This window comes from Engystomops pustulosus, chromosome 11 (genome assembly GCF_040894005.1).
Source record: "Engystomops pustulosus chromosome 11, aEngPut4.maternal, whole genome shotgun sequence".
Taxonomy (NCBI): Eukaryota; Metazoa; Chordata; class Amphibia; order Anura; family Leptodactylidae; genus Engystomops; species Engystomops pustulosus.
Window position 1 is genome coordinate 33,864,407 of NC_092421.1, and position 22,154 is coordinate 33,886,560.

Consider the following 22,154-nt stretch of genomic DNA (forward strand, 5'->3'; position numbering starts at 1 on the left):
TGGTGACCCCCAACCATAAAATGATTGCCATTGCTACTTCTTAACTAGGATTTTGCATCTGTTATGAATTGTAATCATAGCCACAGTGATCCCTCCCATAGCCACAGCGCCTGCGCCCTGTAATGCATTTCTCCCAACTGTCTTAGATCCATCCGGACAGTCCTGGTTTTTGGACTCTTCTATGCTGTCCTGCCCAGTGGGAGGTGTGTGCCGGGGCCAGTGGAGTAACTAGAAGCTGATGGACCCCAGTGCAAAGACTGTGCAAGGACCCCGACTATAATGTATGGTTTATAGTAATAGTCTTCTCATATGGGAAAGTGACACCATAAAACCCCCCTAAACCTCTTGGGCCCGGGTGCGACCACAACCTCTTCAACCCCTCAAGTTAAACCCCTGGCCGGGGCCAAGCTGATTACAATGATAAATCTGAGAGCTGGCGTCAGAGCTCCATGCAGCCGAAGGAAAGCAGAGAGGAGCTGCTGCAGGGAAAGGGGAGTTGCCCAATGGGAGGGGCTGGAAAGGAGCAGTTCCCCCCACCCTTGGGAAACATGTGACCTTTTCAAATATATGAATAACTCCCCACACTCGGGATTGGCTGTAGAGGAGCAGGGGGCATCACTAAGCCCAGTGATGGGTGTTTTCATATATTTGAAAAGGTCACATGGAGTAGCTGTTCCCCAAGGGTGGGGGGAACTGCTCCTTTCCAGACCCTCCCATTTGGCAACTGCCTAGTCACACAGCACATGCTAATGGAAGGTACAATAAAACATATCTTTTTTTCTGTAAAACCAATTTTTAATACAAAAACACTTTGGCAGTGTATGTACTATGCTCTGTGGGGAGTGATTAAAATGGGTCTCCTGGTGACAGGTTCCCTTTAAGTTTTATCCCCAATAAATAACTTCTCTAAATACAAGTTCTGTCAGACTTCCTGGTAAGAAGTAGAGAGAACCACAAGTCTCTTGTAAATGTCTTATGTGGTCACCTTCATGTATTGTACTTCTGCATTGGAAGCCTGGAAAAAGAGGAATTTATTAACCCTTTAATGGCCAATGGTCATCTCAATGCACAGGTCATATTTTTTAGTTCTGTTCTGCTCTTCTAATGACTATATGTTTTGAACAGCTTTAAATTTTTACTCAGTTTTTTTTACACTTGAGGTTTTAACTTGTTAGGACATTTCATGTATTTTATTTATAAAATTAGAAATTATAGAAATGTGAAAAAATATTCTTTTCCCCCCAATAAATATGTATTTAATAAATCTTTACAAAAATGTGTTAAAAATATGTACAATGTCAAACTGTTGCCCTTCCCCAGATTGAGCTACAGATTCAGAGTGTGGATGTACTTCAGACTTTCAGCTCTGTCTCCGTGCATGAACATGCTTTATGTGCAGATCGGTGGGGATCTCAGTATGGCGCTCGGCTATACATCGGACCCCCTTTGTTCTGATTCGTGGGGGTCCCAGCACAGAGACCTATCAGCAAGTTAGGCACTATTCTGTGGATAGGGCCCTACTTGCTTATCTCCATATTTTTGGAAGCAGGAGATTCTCCACTTTAATATGGAACCAGAACTGTTTCAGGGTGTCATGGTTCAGAAGATATAGCCATTAGACATTTACCACTTTTACCACATTTACCACATTAACCAGGGCCGGCGCTATGGGTAGGCAAAGTGGGCAATTGCCCAGGGCCCACTGAAAGTGGAGAATCTCTTCTTTCAAATGAATCCTGAATTTTGTTTCTAGGTGCCAGGGATCCAGAGATATTCAGGTTTAAAGTGAGAATATCAGGTGCCATTTTTATATATAACAATCACTCCCGACGGCAAATTAACCGATAATATCTCTGTTTTCCTTACACTTAGAAACACAAATGTGGATTCATATAAAAGAGGAGACTCTCTTCTTAGGAAAAAAGAAGTGATGTCCTGTGTCACAAAGCCAAAGATACAGCCCTCTGAAGTCCCCCCCCCCCCCACCAGATTCTTAGCCATCAGGCTGCAGGGAGAATTTGCTGTGCTCCTCACAGATAATGGAATTTCTAGTTGAAAAGCAGATATCTAGTTATTACAGTTTTAGTGATATTGTGAACTCTATTACATTTAGGAGATGTGAAGGTAAATATTTTCTGTTTGGAGAACATTTTTTGCCATCGAAGTCAAATTTTAACTATTTCGTTTTTATAAAATGTTTGAGTTTGATTCAAAATTGCATGAAGGCGCCTATGTCTATAAACTCTTTAATGCAATTTTGAAAATGGGGCAAGTGTCTGCCCTCAGAAAATATGTGGTTTGTTGGGTAACTTTAATTTTTTTTTAGTTTAATTTTAAACGCCAAAATTGTAAAAATTGCCTAGGTCAATAATGCGACAAAATATCCAGAAATACCTGACTGTTGAATTCCCGGGTGAAGATGCTTATCATCTCTGTCCTGTCTATATATCTATCTCCTGTAATCTGAACATTTATATATCTCGCTTTTTCTCTATTTATCAATCAATCTATTTCTGTTCTAGTGTATTTCTCTCATATCCATATACTGTATACACTCACCGGCCACTTTATTAGGTACACCATGCTAGTAACGGGTTGGACCCCCTTTTGCCTTCAGAACTGCCTCAATTCTTCGTGGCATAGATACAACAAGGTGCTGGAAGCATTCCTCAGAGATTTTGGTGCATATTGACATGATGGCATCACACAGTTGCCACAGATTTGTCGGCTGCACATCCATGATGCGAATCTCCCGTTCCACCACATCCCAAAGATGGTCTATTGGATTGAGATCTGGTGACTGTGGAGGCCATTTGAGTACAGTGAACTCATTGTCATGTTCAAGAAACCAGTCTGAGATGATTCCAGCTCTATGACATGGCGCATTATCCTGCTGAAAGTAGCCATCAGATGTTGGGTACATTGTGGTCATAAAGGGATGGACATGGTCAGCAACAATACTCAGGTAGGCTGTGGAGTTGCAACGATGCTCAATTGGTACCAAGGGGCCCAAAGAGTGCCAAGAAAATATTCCCCACACCATGACACCACCACCACCAGCCTGAACCGTTGATACAAGGCAGGATGGATCCATGCTTTCATGTTGTTGACGCCAAATTCTGACCCTACCATCCAATTGTCGCAGCAGAAATCGAGACTCATCAGACCAGGCAACGTTTTTCCAATCTTCTACTGTCCAATTTCGATGAGCTTTTGCAAATTGTAGCCTCAGTTTCCTGTTCTTAGCTGAAAGGAGTGGCACCCGGTGTGGTCTTCTGCTGCTGTAGCCCATCTGCCTCAAAGTTCGACGTACTGTGTGTTCAGAGATGCTCTTCTGCCTACCTTGGTTGTAACGGGTGGCGATTTGAGTCACTGTTGCCTTTCTATCAGCTCGAACCAATCTGCCCATTCTCCTCTGACCTCTGGCATCAACAAGGCATTTCCGCCCACAGAACTGCCGCTCACTGGATGTTTTTTCTTTTTCAGACCATTCTCTGTAAACCCTAGAGATGGTTGTGTGTGAAAATCCCAGTAGATCAGCAGTTTCTGAAATACTCAGACCAGCCCTTCTGGCACCAACAACCATGCCACGTGCAAAGGCACTCAAATCACCTTTCTTCCCCATACTGATGCTCGGTTTGATCTGCAGGAGATTGTCTTGACCATGTCTACATGCCTAAATGCACTGAGTTGCCGCCATGTGATTGGCTGATTAGAAATTAAGTGTTAACGAGCAGTTGGACAGGTGTACCTAATAAAGTGGCCGGTGAGTGTATATCATCTACTTTATAGCTCTGCATCTAGAAATCTCTATCAGCTTTCATATTTATCTTCTATCATAATAATTAATAATTGTTTATATAGCGCACACAGATTACACAGCGCTTGCCAAATCAGTCCCTGTCCCCATGGGGCTCACAATCTATTCAACCAACCAGTAATTTTTGGAGTGTGGGAGGAAACTGGAGGACCCAAACTCTTTGCCGATGATGACCAGCGCTGCAAGGCTGTAGTGCTAACCACGGAACCACTGTGCTGCCTATCATCAATCTGTTTATCGCCTTCCAGATTACAGTTTGTTTTACCAAACTAAAGGGAGCCACTTGTCATAAAATTGTTTTATTTTGGGGCCCCACTTTTAGTTTTGCCCAGGGCCCCAATTTGTCTAGAACCGGCCCTGCTCAAAACATGCACAAAAAGGGAAGTAGATAGGTGTATGTTGGTCATGAAAGGGTTAATTTGGACATGAGGAACTTGAGTAAGATGACTGTACTTTTGCGTAAACTCAATTCTCTTATAACTTTGTATTGTGCCATTTGTATATTATTCCTCCTAGAATGTAAAGGAATACATTGGCAGCTTGTTTCCTATAGGGATCCAGTATTCTACACTCGGAGAAAACAAAACTGGTGTGGAAGGCAGAAAGAATCTCCTCCACTGTACAAATTTAGAGCAGTGTCAAGTAACTAGTGACAAAACAGCAGCACAATCCTATCACTAGATCACTTCTTTGTATTTTGTGTTCTCAAGGAAACCAGATCACAAAGTAATGTGTAACATCTTATTGTAAACAGGATGTGTTAACCAGATATGTGCAGTTTTCAGCTTCATTGTATTTCCACTGAGAATTATAGCATATACTTTACAGAACATGAACATACTGAAATGAAAACTATGGAATTGCATCTGAAGATCTTGAAAGATGAAAAACTTAAAGGAAATATACCATCAATGTAAAGCATGATAAACCAAGGTCACCTACTTCTATCTAGGCACTGTGACTGTGGCGATCTTCTTATATTAGTTATCCGTGGCCTCCTTCCTTCTAAAATCAACTTGTAAAATTATGCTAATGAGCTAGAAGGGCTATGGGGTTGTTACAAGAAGCCCTCTGAGTTGTACGTGGCTGTTTGATTGTTCAGGAGCAATTTTTCCTCTCCTACTATGTGCTCACTGCACTCATGATTACAGGTTACCAGAGCACCCCTAGGCTGTAGCTTCATAGCCTGTTACACTGTCTCCCCCTCAGCACTCCCCCTCCCTCTGCCTGTTGTAATCTCACTGCGGCAGAGGAAGTTGCAGTACAAAGTAGTAAGGGGAAGTGCCCTTGAATAGTATAGCAGCCTGTTAAGCTACAACACAGAGAGTCACTGTAATGCCCTTCCCCACAGGAGCCCTTGTGACTCATTTGCATAATTTAAGACATTGATTTGAGAAGGAAGGAGCCCATGTATAACAAATATAATCACCCTAGTCATTTAGAGAACATCCTAATTTTACTCAGTTTCATTGCTGTTTTAGCTCCTATCTCTAAGCAGACACTTCCTGATTCCTCTGTGCTATGAGGTGCTGTGTATTGACAATTAGAATATCAGGGGACAGGATTTATCTACACTTTTATTTAGCTTATAAACATTCACTGGGTTTCGTGTGATTTCCTCTCCAACTCCTAAAACATACTGGTCAGTAGGTTAGATTGTGAGCCCCATTGGGGACAGGGACCGATTTAGCAAGCTCTGTGTAACACTGCGTAATCTGTGTGCGCTATATAAATAAAGGAATTATTATTATTAATAATTATTATTATCAGAGATGAGAGATGGTGAGATCCATGGAATGGATATAAAACACAATTACCCTATAACATACACTGTCAGCTCTGCTATATGCCTCTCTTACCTTGACCTTATCTTTCCTGTAGTTTGTAGAGTAAGTCTCTGCATGATGCTGCTTGCTGGCAGGAAGTGCCTGTGTCTTGCAATGCAGGGGGGAGGGGCAGGAGGAAAAGAGCACTGCATTTTGTAGAAGCTATTCATGAGAAAAATCTGACCATAGTCGGAAGATTTATGGTCGTATCCGGGGGCAACCATAATTTTAAACATCAGGACAGAGAGAGTTTGGACTTTTATCTGTGAAATGCGTGTGTTATTTTGTCATCCTGAGTACATCTGAGAATCTGTCCTCGTGGGAGTACCCTTTTAATTGTCCCACATTCTATATATTCAACTTGTTTACAATCGACACCCCTCAAGATTTACAAAGTCTCCTCATATAAACTTGTCCTTGTCTTTTTTCTCATTTTCCTGCAGATCAAATAGATGCATACTCTGTTTCTGCTCAATACATAAAGTATATTTGTCCAGTAGGGCAAAATGTTAACCTCACGTGCATCATCACTGGACATCCAAAGGAACAACATGAACAGCTGGCCATACAGTGGACCTATACAAAGGAAAGAAACCCAGACTGCACCGCCAGAAGAAATTCAGATAACAGAACAGAAAGTGACTGGCACAAACCACATAAAGGGGGAGTTCTACATGGCAAGACGTTTCACAAATCTTTTATCAATGTCACAGAATCGGACAGTGGAGGTTACTGCTGTTTTCTATATGAGAAACATCATCATCAACATGTAGCACACAGCTATATGGATTTTGAGGTCAAAAGAGGTAACGTTGATCTGAAACGTATTAAAAATTTTATAAATGTCATAAGGTATATTTCTTTTAGTGAGCATAAATTAAATCCACTTGTACTTAGGGACCATCTGCCAATATTCAGCTACAGGCAAATACAGCACTGTTTACATGAAATTCTGAGTCAAATGTTTTACACAATGCCTTGGTGGAAAGTTGAGAGAGAGATCTGATCACATGAAATCACAGCAGCCTCCATGGAGGATGTGGAGCAGTAGAAGTGCATGGAGGCTGCTGTGATTTCATGTGATAAGATACATACATGGGGTAGACTTTGCAGACTCCAGGGTAAAGGACCTCAGATGAGTCATATGACATGAATGCTTAATGGTGAGAAGGCATATGGAATGGGGAGGAGTAAATGGGAAGGGCCGGATGAGCAGGACACGCACCCTCTGATGTCAGATAGAAAAACATAAATTGGGGATATGGGGATGTGAGGGAAACAATTAAGGTAAAAGTAGAGTGACACTTAGTTAATAGGGCACTATAGAAACCAGTCACTTGTATTTTTGAATAATGTTGGGACAGTTTCCATTAAAAAGTGGCCATGGATAACAAATATAAGAAGATTACCACAGTCATAGTGTCTGGATCTATAAGTAACTGTCCCTGGTTTATCATGATGGATTTTGATGGTAGATTTCCTTTAACAACCAAAGGTGTATTGCAGGTGTATATAAAATTTTAATCAGAATATATCTATTAAGCCCAAATAAGACTGTGTTTTCTTTGCGATAGATTCAAATCTAATGGGTTTATATAATATACCAATGTTTGCCTGCCCCTTCGATAGACCATCAGTGTAAGATTCTGGAGGATCAGCAGAGCTACTATGTCACTGCATTACACAGAACAGGAATTTCTGTATGTGGGCAACACCATTAACGCTAAAGCTCAACCATGGTTTGCCCCATTCATGATGTTGAATTGTAGCATCTATTTTAAGCTATTACCAGTTGTTACAAAATTGGTTTCCTTGTGTTAATACCAAAATGTAATTCTCTTTCTTATATTTTAGATGACCCTAATCTTCAAACATGCTCATTTCATTCACGTGACCAGGAGAGTGATGGTGAGGGGGCTTAAATATTTTGCCTACGTGAATGGTTTTTGTTAGGCCTCATGCACACTGAATTTTTTTTTTTTTTGAATCTCACAGAGAATTGGGCTATGATGGGTTTGGTGGAGGCACTGTGTGCATTGCACTCATCAATGGGGTTCGTGCCCAACAAAGTGCTCACTTTCATGTGCATGAGGCCTTTTCCAAAGAACACATTTTGCAAAATGCACATCTACAACCTGATTTGGGGCCATTGAAACACATTTAATATAATGTTTCCGTAATCTTCAGGTACAACAGCAGCAGCCTTGGCAATTGTGGCCTGCATAGTTGGAATCCTGTGTATGCCTCTCATACTAGTGCTGGTTTATAAACAGAGAAAAGCAGTCACCAATCGAAGTAAGTATACAAGATATCAATTCCATGCTTTTAAACGCAACTCCAATATTTTTTTTTCCACAAATCATTAGCTATTGGGATGTAGAACAAATTTTGCTATTAATTTGATTACCTATATCGGGCAGTTTCTTTGCTATGCTTCCCAGTTTAGCATTTTCCTGAAGTAGCTTTTGCCCCTTCTTGTGTTGAAAAGCCGTGTGAAACCATATTGTAAACAACTATACACTCACAGGTGGGGATGGGGAGGGTCATGTAGCAAGGCTCTTTGTGTATAACTGAGAGCGGAGTGTGTGCAGATATGTGGATGCATATGTCTCTCACACAGAATAGTGACGTAGGAAACCTCAATTGTTTCCCCTCCCCCACCTTCCACTCGCTGGACTCTGTCTGTACAATAAAGAATTTATTATATCTTAGTGCTCAAACAGCACAGACTACACACTACAAACTATTTCACTGCCGATTTCTACTACTTATTACATTCTGCATGTTACTCCATGTGATGAAAGCTGCCACGCTATTCACTATATACATCTTGTATGTACACTATGAAGTGTTCAGTGGATTTACCTGTACGAATCTCAATGGATTTACTGTTAAATTACTTAATGAGAAAAAAACAAGTCATTATGAGAACTGTGGGCAGCCTAAATTTGACTCAGTTTCAGGGCAGATACAAGAAGAATACCTTCAGAACAGAAAATTTCATAACTCTGGAAGGTAAAGGTTGAGCAGTGTAATATGAGCATAGTTCTGCTGTTGTTAAACAGGGAATCACATTTGGCAATTGGAATTACAGTTTAAGACATAAACATTAGGAACCTTGCATAGAACATAACGAAGGCCACACTAAATGAATGATTTTAAACATTCAGGAATTTCCTTTATTTGCCTTTAGTGTTAGGGCTGGGCAGGATCTTAATTTTTAAAGACCTTAAATTGCATGTATCATTAGATATAACAAATTAGATATAACAATAATTTCTCCACACATTGTTTTTATGGGATATTCAATATACTAGAACAGAGGCCAACAAGAAATGAAAAATTATGCATGCAGAATTATCTTCTCATTTGCAGGCCATGGTCTTTCATACTGGTCAATCACTGCAAAAAATGCACCGCATATGGATCCATATGTAGTACATTTTTTCATCAGTTTTTCAGGGTAACAGGTTTTTTTTACTGACAACAACACGGAGTGTAAAGTATGCATTTCTGTGAATGTGGAACGGACATGCCAGTCTGAATAAACCCTAAAATTGCTATTGTATATAAATATGTACAGCAAATTGATGAGCAATAATGGAAGACATAAAAACAAATTTCTCTCTCCTTTTTCTCATAGGGGCACAAGAGTTAGTAAGGATGGACAGGTAATATAAAGTACTTTATTCTACTGTGTCATTTCTTCATTTATATCTTTTTATGTGCAAATGAAAACCAAATTAAATCTAAAACATAATTGATTTCAGTCCATAATTATATGGCCATTAGTAGATATTATGAATATTCAATTAATAAATTAATCATGCAGATGATAAACCAAACCAAAACCAAAACCAGACACAACCCATAAATACCTTTTGATTAAAGGGGTTATCCGGGTTTTAAAAATTTCTTATGGCTGGGCTGGGGAGGGATATTTAAACATAATAAACCCGTACTTACCTCCTCCGGCGCCGCCGATGTCCCGCGCCGCGGTCAGTTTGATCCATGCCCCTGTTTGTTTACAGGGGCACGGAAGCTGCGCACAAGGAGTTTCCGGTCCGAGATGTGGCCGGCTCCTCCTATCCGTCCCTATCTCTCAGCGTTGTAAGTGCTGAGAGATGGTGTCGGATAGGACCTTCCGGCCGGCCGGCCGCGGAGCGGGACATCGGCGGCGCCGGACGAGGTAAGTAGATGTTTATTATGTTTAACTAGCCCTCCCCAGCCCGGGCCTCAGTTATTTTTAAAACCCGGATAACCCCTTTAAATCTTCAGCATCACTATCCCCTTGAAAATCCCATTTAAAAAATATGCTAGCGAGTCTGAAGTCCTTTGACAAACTTCAGAAACGCCCACCTCCTCTTCTGAACCTTCCTCTGTCCTCCATGTCAGTGTCCTCTTGCTAGATCTTGGTACATATTGTCTCCTTACCTTCATTGTGGTAGCTTTTAGTACACCCTGATAAAGCCAGGATTCTTTCAATGGAGGGAAGGGACCATCAGACAGCAATATTTTTACCACAGTTGTATGGCATCATGCAAGAAAATGGTTGCGTTGGAGGAATGAAGACATTTTTGGAAGAGGAAGAGGGCATATCTAAAGTTTGGTGTGTAGCATAGATAAAGTGCTGTTGTTGAAGCATGGAAGAGATCTGGAATGCAGCACTTCAGACTCATTAGCATATTTTTTACAACTGATTTTTACGGCAACTAATGTGGGAGATTGAATCAAAAGGTATGCAAGGGTTATGTAGAAAAAAAGAGCTATGACTGTTATTTGGGGGCCAAATATATATATATAGAGAGAGAGAGAGAGAGAAAAAAGGAGTTCATCATTTTTTCCCTGTCACTCTTCCTGCTTTTAGTAATGTGTATAAATCAGTTTCCTCTCATATACTCACACTGACAGTTTCTAATGACGTAAAGGGAACCTGTCACCAGGGACCTCATTTTCACTAAAGACAGGATGCAAAAGCCCATTACACCTGCATTGCAAATCTGCCTGCCTTTTCTGTGCATTTGCATTACTATATAATTGTGTGTTTCAACTTACCTTTCACCCTGATAGAATCCTATTCGGAGACCCAGGTTTGTTTTGGTTTGGCTGCATTTAAAAAAAAATACAAAACATGTGACTTTCTGTGCTGCTCAATCACTCCTCAGCCCCCACCTTGTGCTCCTGTACAACTCTTACCTCCTGCTCCTTCACTCACACAAGGACAGAGCTCACAGTGTGGTGAGCTGCCATAGAGACGTTGTACAGGAGCACAGAGGTTGGGGGCTGAGAGCTGAGAAGTTAGTGAACGGCACAGACAAGTTACATGTTTTTTTTTTTAATGCAGAAGTATATTTTTTAAAGAAGCATATCAGAATGTTTTAATGTTATCATCTGCTCTTATTCATTTCTGAATTTAAAAAAATATCTTCAAAGGTTTAGTTTAATAGAACTAAGCACTGAAAGTATGTTTAGATAAGCATCTCTATAAAAATAAAAAGATTATGCACTGTAAAGCGATAGGCCTAGAAGACTGTGTATGCAGAGCTACAAATAACAATAGTTTAAGTTGTCCTTATTTTTGCCTGTCCTATTACTATGCAGTTACTTAGGGGACCCTCGTGTTTCTGCAGCATTTAATTTGTGTAACATTATATACAGTAACATCATGTTCTGCACTAAATTGGTGATTCGAGTCATAGGCATTTTCTTTGTCACAGATCTGAAGATGTGTTTTACAGTAAATGCAAAATATAATAGTTTATGTCATGTTTCACCATGACTTGTGTGCTCTTTTAGTGAAGCGGGTATTGATGGTTTTGAGAATCCTGTCTTTGATGATCCCCCTGCTGCAAATACTGAGCAGAGACCCAGACTCATCTTTATGTCCAGTCGGCAGCAATCAGATTCTGGTCGTCATCTGCTCTCTGAACCCAACACTCCTCTCTCTCCGCCTGGACCCAATGAAGTTTTTTTCCCTTCACTTGGTAAGATGCCACCTGAAGCCTTGAAGGACATCTACCATCAGCTTTACTAATAGTAGACGTTTCCTGCTAAGCAGTTCCTTGGGAAATATGCTCCATAGGATGATACAAGTCGTGCCTGGTCCTACACATCAGCTGCTCTATGCACTGTGGATGGGCGGGACCAGGCGGCGCTTGTATAGTAATGGGGGGAGTGAATTAATTATAACAAGGTGATGTAGCCTCAGCGATCCAGATTGATAAACATAATTTTTATAACTCTATACTGCCAAAGTCATGTCGTATAGAGTTAGAATAAAATAAGTTCTCATGAGCCGAATTGCACGCAGGGGAACTACAGTGTTAGTAGCCATTGCATCTGCTATGGGGCCCACAATGTAAGGGGGCCCCGTCATCCGACCAGACACACTAAAGAGTTAAGGATGTGCACCATTATATGCATAATATGCTCCACATTGTACCATTTTATACACATATATATATATATATATATATATATATATATAATCATATCTGTGTATATGCTGTATGTGTATATGATGTATGGCCTATGTATATACTGTATGCGTATGTATATTCTGTACATTTGTAAATGGCACTGTTTATGAATAGGTATATGTTCTATATGTGTGTGCATACGTGTATAAATGTGTGATTATAACTTGCATGAGTATTACAAATATGTATATTATTTAAGTGGGAAGCGGGGGCCAATTCAGATGTCTGCTATGGGGCCCTGTGTCTCCCTGTTAAGCCCCTGGTTCCATGGGAACTTGGTAAGACATGTCTACATTCAGTAAAGTGGATACAACCGAAGTTTAGCCAATGATAGTTACAATGTTAGTTACAGGGGAAAGACCCAGAGTATTTGCTCATCAGCGGCCAGAGGTGGATGAAATACAGTTGCATCTGTCCCCCATAGCCACTAAAAGCTTCCGCTGAGAGTGTACACTTCTCTCTCTAGCAGAAAGCAGAATGGAAAAACACAGCTAGCTGTGTTTTTTCATCCTGCATTTATCATGCATACAGACGCAAAAAAGATGGCTCTGTCTGCCAGTATATACATTTAGCATATACATTCGGAGCTTTCTTGGAATAAACGCTCAACCAGTGCAATATTTGTGCTGTGAACCCAACCATACTAAGCAAAACTGATGCACTGTTTGGACACCCCTGTACGATACATGTGGCTGTACTCTAAAGCTATTGGGAGTTTTCAGCTCACTTTAGAATATACCATCTGTACACATCATGAATCTTACATTTCTTTAGGTGACCACACCCAGGCCTCTCTTGTAACTGAAGAGCCCAATACATTACATCTCTGTAGATAATCTAGCTTGACTGCTGCTTATCAATGTGCTTAATGATCAGATCTTCAAACCGAAACATAAAAGAGTATTTCTTTATTGAAAAGGCTTCCATAACCCATTACATAATGTGTTACAGAACCAGTGCCAGATTCTCCTGATCCAGTATAACTGAAGACTACAAACAAGAATATCCTTAACTTTCGAGAGAAAAGACTATTCCGTTGACTTATTTGAAGTCTAAGCACTTTGCCGTCTTCTCTGGACTTATCACATACGCAGTGTCTTAAAAAAAGATCATGAAACTGGAATGTCACACCTAATGTTCCCTGGATTCTACATAATTGAAGGTTGACGCTGCGTAAAGCCCTTTCAACAATAAAATTGTAAATGACTGCCAAGTTGAATGAAACCAGCACATAGATGACATCTTGATGGCTGAACAGAGCTATCCCAAATGACCCTTTTGGTTTTTTTAATTTTTTTTTGTACATAGTATTTTAAGAAAGTTTCATTTAGGCCAGATTTTATTTCTGGGTATGCAACTGTACATTATTTTGTAAGCTATTTGATATATAGTCTTGTATATATATATGTTTTTCCAAAAATATTCCTAAAGCCTATAAAGCAGCAATAACAGATATCTGGTTTTCATAATAAACTACTCCACTTTTACTTTTACATTTGCTTTTAATGTTAAACACCACAGAGAAGCTGGATACAGATGAGGAGGCCTCAGACAGATTCAGTTCGAGTTCTGCCTGCAAGATCTGGGCATATTACCGGTTTGGTGGCCGAAAAAGCCAATCCGGAAAACTGTTGCCCCTAGCAACTTGGCTATGATTGGCCATAGTTGGGCTCCTTTAGGAAATCCTTATGCATAATTCCCAACTTTTGCAGGAGAGAAAGAGGGACAAAAGATGAAGTGCGCTTAGCCCCTCTGATATTGTGCCCCCAGCTTCCCATCATACGGGATTAAAGCCCCCCAGCAGCTCCCCCTATTATTTTGAAACCCAACATTTCCCCCTCTTATAGTACCTCCACGCAGTTTCCCCTCCTAATGTGCCTGCCCAGCATCTCCTTTTCTTATAGAGCCCGCAGCAGCTCCTTTTTATTGTGCACTCCGAGAAGTTCCCCCTCTTATTGTCCCCCCAGCAGCTCCCTCTCATATTGTGCCCCAACAGTAAAACAAACGCAGATACTCAATTTCCCCTGTTCCCCCGCAGGAGCTCCTCTATCCTCTTCTTCTGCTGTATATAGCAGTGAAGCCGTCAGACAGAGTATGGCAGCAGAGCTGGTGTCCTGACACATCCCCCCCACCCCCCGACTGGACAGGACAGAGTGCCAAAATTCAGGACTGTCCCGCTGAATCTGGGGCGGTTTGGAGTTATGCCTAATGGTGGACTAACCAGATACCTGCACTGCCTGTATGAACAGAGGATCATTGGGAAGAGAAACACTGGTGGCTGATATCACTGCGTGATTCTTTTTGCCTAATTATTTGCTGCCTAACAGAAGTAAAGTAGGAAGGGGAAGTCACATTTCCTCCTGTCTGTCACATAAGTAATCACATTGAATAGTGTCATACATACCAATTTCAGCATAGTATGGGTAGAACAGCCTGGTAGAATGGAGGCAGTTTATATGAGGTCACCTTAGTACTCCTTATATGATGGCAGCACAGGATAAAAGGGGAGATATGCTGAGCTGGAGAATAAATATGTTTGTATAGTTTCATTCATTGTGAATAAAAATGGTTGGTATCATACTATGTTGCGCTAAAGTCCCGAGTAGAATCCACTCTGTAGCACAAAAACTCAGTGTGCAGGTGGTACCAAAGCTACCAATTCTATTAAAAAAAGGACTTTCATCCTAATTCTGTACAGTACTTTATGATGCTCCTGAATCAAAAACATTTTCTTTTTTAATAATTGTGTATTAAGTTGACAATAAATATTTGCTTATGTTTTTCATATCGTCTACCAAAATAAAACTTATTAAGGTTGCAGTCGAGCACTATAGTTTTTGATCTGAGGGTGTAACTAAAATCCGATTGTGGCATTTATTTTATTTCTGCAGTTTAAAGGGATGTCACAGAGGTTATTACATGACAGACATTACCTTACACAATAATCTAGCTGTCTGAAATATGCTGCAGCAGGCGATAGATCAGATCTACCATGTATTGATGCATGTGACATGATATATATGCATACACACTGAAATTGGTACTAAATCACAGACTGGTGCAATGTGTACTGGGCCCCCTTTGACATATAGTCATTTGAACGCAAGTTACATACTTTTTAAGGGACTTGGAATTCCCTGATTGTGATAACAATTTTTTGTGTGGATATTTATTTATCAGTCCCCCTATAGTCCCTGCGGACAGGGACTATCTTGTCACTGGACAATGCCTTTAATACCATGGCCGTAGGACCTAGTATGTGGTCCTAAACCTTTTATATCCTGAATTCATTGTGAAACGATCATCACAGTGCATCCTTACTTTTTATGTTTTTTTTGGAGGAATTCTGATTCACAGAGTTTGTATTGTCACAGGCCATATCATCATCCTTTTCATTGGTCTGAATTATTGAATTTTAAAAAAGCATAAAAACCCAATAGCACCAACCAGGTGTAACTATTTGACACAACCTCTATCCAGGGGCGCACCAGCCATGAGGCGAGTTGAGATTCTCGCCTCAGACGGCACGCCTCCTGCTAGACTAGGGGGCGGCGTCGGGCTCCTGCCCACTGGCATGGGTTCCAGCTAGCACATTTTACCGCCCCCAACCCCCCCGGACAATACCGCCGCCCATCGTATTCACCCGGCGGCGGCCGGCGCCTGTGGCGGCGCGCAGGCCGACATTTCCCCCAGCGGCCCGCCTATCACATCCAAACACCCGGCACAGGTAACAGCGCGCGGGCCGACCCTTCCCCCAGCGGCCCGCCCATCCATTCAACACGCGCGTTTCCTGCACATGTACCTGCGTGCCGGCCGACACTTCCCCCCCCCCCCCGCAGCCCGCCTATCACATCTCACCGCCCGGCACAGGTACCAGTTCCTGCCCCAGCCCAATGTCCGCGCTGGTCGTCGCCCCCCCCCCCCCGGCTCTGACATCCCCGTTCCCCCCTCCCCCACCCCGGGTGCGATTCTCACGTCCCCGGCAACCCTTCCCCCCAGCCCCCCGAGGACAAGGCAGACGAGAAAAGAAGAAGAGTTAAGGTAACTCCTATGTATGTATATATATGTGTGTGTGTGTGAATGTATGCATAGATGTCTCTGTGTGTGTTGGTATGTGTGTAATATATATATGTTCTGTATATGTATGTGTGTATATTTGCTGTATATACTGTTTATATATGTGTATGTATGTGTGTACATTCAGCGTGCCACCATGTAAAATATACTAGATGGCACCATGCTGTATGTATTATATGGTATATGGCAGCACGCTGTATGTATTATATGGTAGATGGCACCACGCTGTATGTATTATATGGTATATGGCGGCACGCTGTATGTATTATATGGTATATGGGGGCACGCTGTATGTATTATATAGTATATGGGGGCACGCTGTATGTATTATATAGTATATGGCGGCACGCTGTATGTATTATATGGTATATGGTGGCACGCTGTATGTATTATATGGTATATGGCGGCACGCTGTATGTATTATATGGTATATGGCGGCACGCTGTATGTATTATATGGTATATGGGGGCACGCTGTATGTATTATATAGTATATGGGGGCACGCTGTATGTATTATATAGTATATGGCGGCACGCTGTATGTATTATATGGTATATGGTGGCACGCTGTATGTATTATATGGTATATGGCGGCACGCTGTATGTATTATATGGTATATGGTGGCACGCTGTATGTATTATATGGTATATGGCGGCACGCTGTATGTATTATATGGTATATGACGGCACACTGTATGTATTATATGGTATATGGCGGCACACTGTATGTATTATATGGTATATGGCGGCACACTGTATGTATTATATGGTATATGGCGGCACGCTGTATGTATTATATGGTATATGGCGGCACGCTGTATGTATTATATGGTATATGGCGGCACGCTGTATGTATTATATGGTATATGGCGGCACGCTGTATGTATTATATGGTATATGGAGGCACACTGTATGTATTATATGGTATATGGCGGCACACTGTATGCATTATATGGTATATGGCGGCACGCTGTATGTATTATATGGTATATGGCGGCACGCTGTATGTATTATATGGTATATGGCGGCACGCTGTATGTATTATATGGTATATGGCGGCACGCTGTATGTATTATATGGTATATGGAGGCACGCTGTATGTATTATATGGTATATGGTGGCACGCTGTATGTATTATATGGTGGCACACTGTATGTATTATATGGTATATGGCGGCACGCTGTATGTATTATATGGTATATGGCGGCACACTGTATGTATTATATGGTATATGGCGGCACGTTGTATGTATTATATGGTATATGGAGGCACGCTGTATGTATTATATGGTATATGGTGGCACGCTGTATGTATTATATGGTGGCACACTGTATGTATTATATGGTATATGGCGGCACGCTGTATGTATTATATGGTATATGGCGGCACACTGTATGTATTATATGGTATATGGCGGCACGCTGTATGTATTATATGGTATATGGCGGCACACTTTATGTATTATATGGTATATGGCGGCATGCTGTATGTATTATATGGTATATGGAGGCACACTGTATGTATTATATGGTATATGGAGGCACACTGTATGTATTATATGGTATATGGCGGCACACTGTATGTATTATATGGTATATGGCGGCACGCTGTATGTATTATATGGTATATGGAGGCACACTGTATGTATTAAATGGTATATGGCGGTACGCTGTATGTATTATATGGTATATGGCGGCACGCTGTATGTATTGTATGGTATATGGGGGCACGCTGTATGTATTGTATGGTATATGGCGGCACGCTGTATGTATTATATGGTATATGGCGGCACGCTGTATGTATTGTATGGTATATGGCGGCATGCTGTATGTATTGTATGGTATATGGCGGCATGCTGTATGTAATATATGGTATGTGGTGGCACGCTGTATTGATTTTATATTATATGGCGGATTGTTGTATGTATTTGTGCTTTGTGGTAGCTTGCTGTGTCTACAGTACACGGTGGGATGCTCTATGTATATAGCATTGCTTTATTTTCACATTAAACCAATATGATTGGGTCTGGTCCTGACACTCCTTGATATATTATATATATGGAGGGGGGGGGCGTCTTTCTATAGTTCGCCTCAGGCAGCAGAAAGGCTAGGTGCACCCCTGCCTCTATCTTATTTTGAAGTCTACATTGTACGTGGTTCTTGTTTTCCATCATGTTCGAATTTCTTATACTATAGGAGTTTATAATAATATAAAATCACTCAATGTATTATAAAACCAACTTTGCTACAGCAAAAACACCTTTTGTGCCTGTCGCACCGTCGTTACAGTACAAGTATTTAATTTACTATAACAAAAGTTATACATAGATAAAATGAAATGATAAAGTACAGTACATTCACACAATGACAAAAGACTTTGAAAGGAAGGGAAGGAAAATGATTTCAGGAAGATGTGTGCAGCAGTATTCTGTAGATTGGGACAAGGTGAGAGGTTGGATTCGGAAGCAATAAAAAGAAGAGGGCGAGATTGCTTCACACTGGAAAAGATATTGCCTAACAGGGTTAGGAAATAAAAATTAGGTAGAAATAATACAGAGGATATCCTGAATGTTAACAAGAAAACATCCATTAAATCCAGTCGACAGCCTATGTCAGTCCTTGGAACGGCTACAGATGTGTAAAGTAGTCATATCACCAGCAGCCAGAGGACACCTCAAGACCTTCTCTTCTCTTATTTATGACAACAGGAAAGGGATTGGCTTTAAGCAAAGGAGTGCTCATTTGTAATCATAAGTATTGTACAGCCCAGTCCATAATAAAAGGAAACATGAACTGGGAGCTGCTACCTTCTGATAAAGATATAGACGCTGAATTGAAAAGCCTTAAATCTGTGTATAAGGAATTACTTGTGGTCCGTGAACCAAATACCATTTAGAGTCCTATGAGATGGACTGTAACACTGCTGGGGACGGGACTTCTTACATCTTAAGACCGGTGTGCTAATACTGTAATCATTACAATGTCTGCGCCGCTGATTAATGAAGAAGCAGGGACTCATTGCAACATAGATGGAAATGTTAGTAGTCCCTTTCCAAGCAGAACTTCACCAGTGGTCAGAGGGGTCCGTTTTTAACTAGGGGTTGTAGGTAAGTCAGGTAACTAGTGGACTGCCTGTACTACAAAATTTACAACCTGTTCTTCTATTAAAGGAAATCTACCATCAGAATCAGGTATTGTAACCCAAGCACACTGACATACTGGTGTATACCCCCTCTAGCAGGATCCAGTTTTCTTTACGCTCATTATGACCTTGTTTTTAAAAAAAAAAAAAAAGCTTTTAAAATTATACAAATAAGCCTGAGTGGCTCCAGGCTCCGTAGATATAAACTGAGCCTGGAGCACCTCAAGCTCATTTAAATAAATTTTTAAGCTTTTTTTCTTAAAAGGAAGGGCATAATGAGCTAAAAAAAAAAAGCAGATCCGGCCAGAGGTGGCACACACCAGAACCAGTGTGCTTGGGTTACAATCCCTGATCCTGGTGGTAGATTTCCTTTAAGTGCAAAGGAATCTTTGTTTTCTTGAGCTAAAATCAAAAACCTATTGCAAAGTTTAAGCAGATAATCAAAAACCCCAACCTACTGGATTTGGGTATACATTACTGTTTTTTAATAAATATAAATTATGATCATAAGTGTTTCAATAATTTCTCTGCCAATCCCCGCAATGGCCTAGCTGCCCATACTGTCCAATAAATCATGCCAAATGTGTTCAACATAAGATCATTACATACCAATGGACAACGTGTCATTATAACTCTTACACTTTGCAAGAAGTTTGTCCAGGAAACACCTGGTAGAAATGATTTTGTGTGACTTGGCCCTTATCCTGTGTGGTTTTCACAGCAGAAAAAAATAATGTTTCTGATAATGCAATATAAAGGAACCACCAGAATGAATCATATTGAAAATAATGTGGCAGAGAACAGGAGCTTTTATAACCAGGGTAAGGTCATTGGTAGTAGTAGAGCTTTCTATTTAATCCAAAGGAGGAAACACCCATTTATCTAATGCAAAACCTCATAAACATCTGCAAGGTGGAGCCCACAACAATGGTGGTTCTGGAGCCTTGTAAACATGTTACTAAGCAGAGTGAACAATATACTGGAATTAACTCAAGACTAGAGATGAGCGAGCACTAAAATGCTCGGGTACTCGTTATTCGAGACGAACTTTTCCCGATGTTCGAGTGCTCGTCTCGAATAACGAGCCCCATTGAAGTCAATGGGAGACTCGAGCATTTTTCAAGGGGACCAAGGCTCTGCACAGGGAAGCTTGGCCAAACACCTGGGAACCTCAGAAAAGGATGGAAACACCACGGAAATGGACAGGAAACAGCAGGGGCAGCATGCATGGATGCCTCTGAGGCTGCTTAAACGCACCATTATGCCAAAATTATGGGCAACAGCATGGCCATGACAGAGTGACAGAATGAAGCTAGATAGCATCTAAAACATCCAATAATTGACCCTGACACTATAGGGGACGGCATGCAGAGGCAGCAGAGGCAGGCTAGAGAGTGGCATGGCGACATACCCTAAATGGACTCAGGCTTCAAACCAATGGGTGGCAGAGAGGAACCAAAGGAGGTGAGCAAGAAGCGCTCAAATAATATCGGTATATGATAAAAGTTTGCCAGTATATTTTGTGGATTACACAGCAGGGTGGCGACAAAGTTAACATGGAAGCCATGAAAACAATCCAAAATTCTGCCTGACACAGCTCGTTTGATAAGGGGACCATGTATGGAGGCAGTGAACTAGTAGTAGATTAAAGGTGCTGCAGTTAAAACTATGTTAGTTGGATCTTGGCATGGAGCTGGCGCTCCGCTGCCAGGCGAGCTTTCGCCAATCCAAGCCCCTGTCTCTAGGCTACTCCCCAAACAGCACTTCTAAGAACCTTTTGTATAAGATCAAGTGTAGTAGCGTTCTTATAAGTTTAGGATATGGCGGGTGAGGGGAATGTAAACAGATGCGCAAGAAGCGCTGAAATAATATTGGTAAATGATAAAAGTTTGCCAGTATATTTTGTGGATTACACAGCAGGGTGGCGACAAAGTTAACAAGTTTGATGTGGAATGCCCTGTAATAGCTCTTGGGCGGTGTGCCTTTTATCGCCTAGGCTCAGCAGTTTGAGCACCGCCTGCTGTCGCTTAGCGACGGCACTGCTGCTGTGCCTAGAGCTACCGACTGATGGCGCCATGCCCACGGATGGAAATTCGGAGGAGGAGGAGGTGGAGGAGGGGTGGGAGGAGGAGGAGGTATAGTAGGCCTTTGAGACCTGGACCGAGGTAGGCCCCGCAATCCACTGCGTCGGCAGTATATGACCAGCCCCAGGGTCAGACTCAGTCCCAGCCTGCACCAAGTTAAGTGTAGTAGCGTTCTTATAAGTTTGGGATATGGCGGGTGAGGGGAATTTAAACAGATGCGCAAGAAGCGCTGAAATAATATCCGTAAATGGTAAAAGTTTGCCAGTATATTTTGTGGATAACACAGCAGGGTGGCGACAAAGTTAACAACTTTGATGTGGAATCCATGAAAACAACCCAAATTTCTGCCTGACACACCTCGTTTGATAAGGGGACGATGTATGGAGGCAGCTATATGGACGACTTTTGGAGGTAGCAATGGAGACAACGTGTGGAGGCTGCTATGGAGACAAATTAATTTGGATAGTGCCTGTATGTGGCAGTCCAAAAAAGTTTTCAAACCAGAGGAGCAGGTAGGTGGCCCTCCAGAAAAATGAAATAGATTGAGTGCCTGTATGTGGCAGTCCGAAAAAGTTTTCAAACCAGAGGAGCAGGTAGGTGGCCCTCCAGAAAAATGAAATAGATTGAGTGCCTGTATGTGGCAGTCCAAAAAAGTTTTCAAACCAGAGGAGCAGGTAGGTGGCCCTCCAGAAAAATGAAATAGATTGAGTGCCTGTATGTGGCAGTCC

At 41.5% G+C, this 22,154-nt stretch overlaps 2 protein-coding genes across 5 annotated transcripts in view; one reads left to right on the forward strand and one right to left on the reverse strand.

The window, feature by feature from the left end:
- Positions 1 to 14,910, forward strand: part of VSIR (V-set immunoregulatory receptor) — a 29,494-nt gene extending 14,584 nt beyond the window's left edge. Inside the window, exons 2-7 of the mRNA XM_072129716.1 lie at positions 6,090 to 6,452; positions 7,501 to 7,554; positions 7,834 to 7,941; positions 9,290 to 9,317; positions 11,443 to 11,630; positions 13,077 to 14,910. Coding sequence (XP_071985817.1) covers positions 6,090 to 6,452; positions 7,501 to 7,554; positions 7,834 to 7,941; positions 9,290 to 9,317; positions 11,443 to 11,630; positions 13,077 to 13,108 — 773 coding nt within the window. The 3' untranslated portion in view covers positions 13,109 to 14,910. The remainder of the gene's footprint in view (positions 1 to 6,089; positions 6,453 to 7,500; positions 7,555 to 7,833; positions 7,942 to 9,289; positions 9,318 to 11,442; positions 11,631 to 13,076) is intronic.
- Positions 1 to 22,154, reverse strand: part of CDH23 (cadherin related 23) — a 708,444-nt gene that overhangs the window by 100,521 nt on the left and 585,769 nt on the right. The gene's annotated exons all lie outside the window — the stretch shown is intronic.